This window comes from Octopus bimaculoides, chromosome 1 (assembly GCF_046866305.1).
Source record: "Octopus bimaculoides isolate indiv1 chromosome 1, ASM4686630v1, whole genome shotgun sequence".
Classification (NCBI taxonomy): domain Eukaryota; kingdom Metazoa; phylum Mollusca; class Cephalopoda; order Octopoda; family Octopodidae; genus Octopus; species Octopus bimaculoides.
Genome location: NC_142928.1, coordinates 153,786,198 through 153,791,197, shown reverse-complemented (window position 1 = coordinate 153,791,197; position 5,000 = coordinate 153,786,198). Strand labels below are relative to the sequence as shown.

Below are 5,000 nucleotides of genomic sequence, written 5' to 3'. Positions count from 1 at the left end.
CCTGAGATATATTTCAAATGTAATATGATGCCTTCTTCTTGTCTCTTCTATGTAGTGTCTTTCGTTTCTTATCAAAACTTTCTTTATAGATATAGCAATGATCTAAAAAACTGGTAAGTGAATTCTATGTTAAAGATAAGTTATATATTTCAATGGTTTTATTATACTATACTTTTTTCCAAATCATTACTTATTATTAGTTACTGCATAATGTGTGTTTGTGTGTTAAATGCTTGTGTATATCATTTTTAGGTGCTCCTAATACCGGCCCGTTCGTTCAGCCCGAGATCCTTGCTGATGATACTCAAGGTGTGCATTTGCAATGGCATCGGATATACTATCAGCCATATGATCGAGAAGACTCACTCACTGGATACACATTAGAAATACTTGAAGCTCCGTCAAAGGAGTGGAAAACTTTGGTAACTGGATTAAAAGATAAAAGACATAGAATTACAGATTTAAAGCAAGGAGTGGATTACTATATCAGAATAAGGGGAGAAACTACAACTGGAGAACTTACTGACCCATCACCCCCACTGCCCATCTTACAGAAAAAAGGTAAGTGCATAACACATATATCTAGTATGATGATGATGCATACATCACATAATTACACATTGAATCAATGAGGTGACCTCTATGTAGGCAATCGATCTGCTAGAAATAACAGCTGAATCTCTTTCAAATCATATTCTATATCTTATTTATGAATAGGACACAAATAAATGTAATACTATATATTCTGAAACGTCAGGATGGCTTTGGCTGGAATGCTTTTGCTTATATTTCTACTTGATCAAGATTGATCTGTAGCTAGACAACACAACTATACATGCTATTCCAGTCTGCTAGAAATAGTAGACAAATCTCCCTCTAATTACAACATACTATCTAATAAAAAGAAGGATATGTTGCATGATGTAGTACTAGTTAGACTATGATATGGCCACTGCTAGAATGTTTTTGATAATATTTCTGTTTGATGAGGACTGACCTGCAGTTAGACAACAACAACAACAACGACAGCACACACACAGCCATGAATGCTAAGTAGTTTAATGATTTCATTTTGCAAGGTTAATTAAACAATTATATATATATTGTTGTGTGTGTGTGTGTGTGTGTGTGTGTGTGTGTGTGTGTGTGTGTGTGTGTGTGTGTGTGCACTTGTGTATAATAAACATGCACACACATGCACATGTACCTCATAAGCGTATTAACTTAAACTGTTATCAAATAAAATAGTTGATATTAACTTTTTAAAAAATAATTTAAACATAATAATCACAATTATTAAAAGACAAAATTAAAAAAAAATTGCTGCTAATGTCAATACACATGTATAGAGTTTAATTTCTTAATAGAAATAAATTATGAAGATGCATGCTAATATAATAAGCTAAACACCTGATTATGATATTTAAAAAAAAAAAACTATCCAGTTACTATGGAAATAAAAGAAACGTAAATTCAATAACGTAAATAACAAAGAAACAAAAACAATTGTTTAAATCAATTTTATGTTTTTTGTTGAAAAAACAAAAAGCAAAAAGAAAAAATAACTAAGTAATTTTTACACTCTGTTGAGTTTAATTAATAATCCTATTGTAATTATTCCACAGTAAAGTTTTATTTGATAATTATTATTTTGCAATATTAAAAGTCTACAGAATTAATTTCCTCTTTCTATGTTTTAAGCTCATATTCTATCATTATTGTTTTTCATATAAATTAATATAATAAATGCTGATTACATATTCAATTTCAATTGCTGGTACCTTTCACTGACACATAATAAAAAAATGTTATGCCAATATAGGTACTTTGCAATATTTAGTTGCGACTCTTTATATTCTAACTTCAAATCCCAGGGAAATAAACAACAGTTTGATACTGTGATTCATGTAATTATCTACTCTAATTTCCTAAATTTGAGGCCTTGTGCCTATGTAAAAGAAAATCAATATGATTATATGAAGGGCTGTGCTTGGGATGTGCCAATATTTTCTATTCTCATAATACACCAGCATGCCTTACTGGTAGTTTTAATTGAATAGAAGTTTGTTGTGGCAGACACATATAAATTTTTTTTTTCAAATTCAATGGTCATTTATATCAGTTATATGATCTTTTTCTCTTTCTTAATTACTTTCAAAACATTAAATGTAATATCAATTAACATTATGTAGAGACCTCTTAAATAATAACTAAGATTATTTCCATGGGCAAGAGAAACATGAAAAAGATAATTAAATAAAATGAAATATAAAAAAATGCAAATTTAAACTGCTGGTTATAGGCTATGGTCATACTGTGTGCTACAGTCTATATGACAATGAGTTCAGGTCTTACTACAGGTGTGATGTTGGGCTTCTGGGAAAGGCAGAGTACTCTACTTATCTAACAACAGGTCCCTCCCTACATTTTGTTCAGGGCTGGAAAAAGAACATTTAATTGTTAAATTACTTGCCTTCAATCATGTGTATATATTTATATATATATATATATATATATACATAAATTCACAAAATAGCAGTTTTAATCTTGCTTAGAAAACATATATAAGATATTATATATGGAGGTAAGGGAGAGGATGTAATAATCAACAAAACCCTCTCCTCAAAACTACTGGCTTTGTGTGGTGGTGAATTGGCAGAATTGTTAGCATGGCAGACAAAATGCTTCATAGCATTTTGTCCGTCCTTACATTCTGAGTTCAAATTCAACTGAGGTCAACTTTGCCTTTCATTCTTTTAGGGTTAACGAAATAAATATCAGTTGAGCACTGGGGTTGATATAATTGACTAGCCTCTTCACCTAAAATTTCAGGCCTTGTGCATTTAGTAGATAGGGTTATTATTAATATTAAGGGTGGCGGATTAGCAAAATCATAAGAGTGCTGGAATAAAATGTTATGCAATATTTTTTCTAGTTCTTTATGTTCTGAGTTCAAATTCCACTGAAGTCAGCTTTGCCTTTCACCTTTTCAGGGCAGATAAGTTGATAAAAAAAAGTATCAGTTAAAAACTGGTCTTCATATAATTAACCTACTGCCCTCCTGAAACTGCTGGCCTTGTGCCAAAATTAGAAATCTTCCTCGTCCTCTTTCTTATATTGAGAGCGATGAGTTGACTGAGTTGTTAACAAAATACTTAGCAGTATTTCATGTCTTTACATTCTGAGTTCAAGTTCTGCCGATGTCGACTTTGCCTTTCATCTTTTTGAGGTTGATAAAATAAGTACCAGTTGAACACTGGGATTGATGTAATTGATTCATCTCTTCCCCTAAAATTGCTGCTCTTGTGGCAAAATTTGAAACCATTATTATTATTATTATTATTACTATTATTATTATTATTATTATTATTATTATTATTATTACTATTATTATTATTATTATTATTATTATTATTATTATTACTATTATTATTATTATTATTATCATTATTATTATGGGCAGTGGATTGGCAGAATATCAAACAAAATACATTGCAGTATTTAGTTGTGGCTCTTTATATTTTGAGTTCAAATCCTGCTGGGGTCCAATTTCGCTTTTTGTCCTTTCAGGGAACCAGTTAAAGTACCAATCAATAAGTACTAGAGTTAATTCAATTAATTAAATCTGCTCCACAGGTCCTGAGCTTTGTGCCTATGTTAGAAGCAGTTGGTGTTATTTTTATTATTATTTAGGACTGAAGGTGGTGAGTTGGCATAATCGTTAGCATGCTAGGCGAAATGCTTAGTGGTATTTCATCTGTCTTCATGTTCTGAGTTCAAATTCCATCAAGGTCGACTTTGTCTTTCATCCTTTTGGGGTCGATTAAATAAGTACCACTGGGGCTGATGCAACTGACTTACCCCTTCCCCCAAAATTACAGGCATTGTGCCTATAATAGAAAGGATTATTACTTAGGAATGAAGGTGGTAAACTGGCAGGATCGTTAGCATGCTGGATGAAATGCTTCTAAGGATTTTGTCCCTCTTTACGTTCTGAATTCAAATGTCACCAGAGTTGACTTTGCCTTTCATCCTTTTGGAGTTGATGAAATAAGTGCCAGTTAGCACTGAACAAACTACTTTATGATATTTAATTACAGATCTTAATGCTGAAAAGTCAAGTTAGCTTTGGTGAAAATCAAACTCAGATGTTAAACAACTTTAACTAAATGCAACAGTTACCTTGGTTGTTTTAGCAGTCCTATCAAACCAGCACATATAAATTAAATTGTAAAGTATGAAATTGTCCCCTTTACTATCTGAGTTATTTTCGTTTTCTTAAAATGTCTTTTGTAGACAGGATACTAAAAATATTACAAGGGAAAGAAATGAATAATTATGATGCGTATTTCTCAAAGAACTTTCTAAGAAAATAAAGCAAATCCAGATGGATAAAAGCTGTAGGGTAGGTAGGTTGGGGAGGAACATATCACTGACTCACTTGTACACCACAACACTCATCACAAGAATCTACTATAATAATAATGATAACAAGACAGTCTAAAAATAGAATAAACTAAGAAACCATAGAAAGGTGGGAAGGCAAGGTCTGTGTCCTTGAAATTTTGAATCATATATGATACTATAAATACACTAAGCTTCCCTGAAAATGAATGCAGCTTGCCTGCACTGAAATATACATACATACATACATAAATAAAATTAAACAATGAGGGTAGAAATTAATATTATTAAATAATATCAATTTAAACCAGTCGCCTAGTATACTCAAAAATGTCTGAAGACTATAAATTATATTACATATATAAATATAAATATATATATATATATATATATATATATATATATATATATACATATAAAAAATGGGGAAGGCTGATTTATGAGACTACCTTAGGTTTCCTGTCCATAAAGGGTTTAGCTTTATGACGTATTGTCAGATCCCAATACCTGTCGGCCCAAGACCTCTTAATAATATGGAGTGTGCTTCTTTCAGATTTATGTTTTTTACAGACGATATATGTATATGTATATGTATA

At 31.1% G+C, this 5,000-nt stretch overlaps 1 protein-coding gene across 8 annotated transcripts in view; it reads left to right on the top strand.

Annotated features, from left to right (window-relative positions):
* The window catches only part of LOC106873108 (protein Obscurin), a 159,782-nt gene that overhangs the window by 743 nt on the left and 154,039 nt on the right, over positions 1 to 5,000 (top strand). For 3 of the 8 annotated variants that reach the window (XR_016243692.1, XR_016243693.1, XM_089360202.1), the window contains exons 1-2: positions 1 to 19; positions 253 to 561. The exon at positions 1 to 19 is cut by the window's left edge. Coding sequence is in view for 1 of the 8 variants with exons in the window: in XM_089360202.1 (XP_089216328.1) it covers positions 1 to 19; positions 253 to 561 (328 nt within the window). In the remaining 7 variants the exon portion in view is untranslated. Of the gene's footprint in view, positions 114 to 252; positions 562 to 5,000 lie in introns of all 8 variants that reach the window. The other 5 variants (XR_016243698.1, XR_008265146.2, XM_089360215.1 and 2 more) reach the window with 2 other exon arrangements.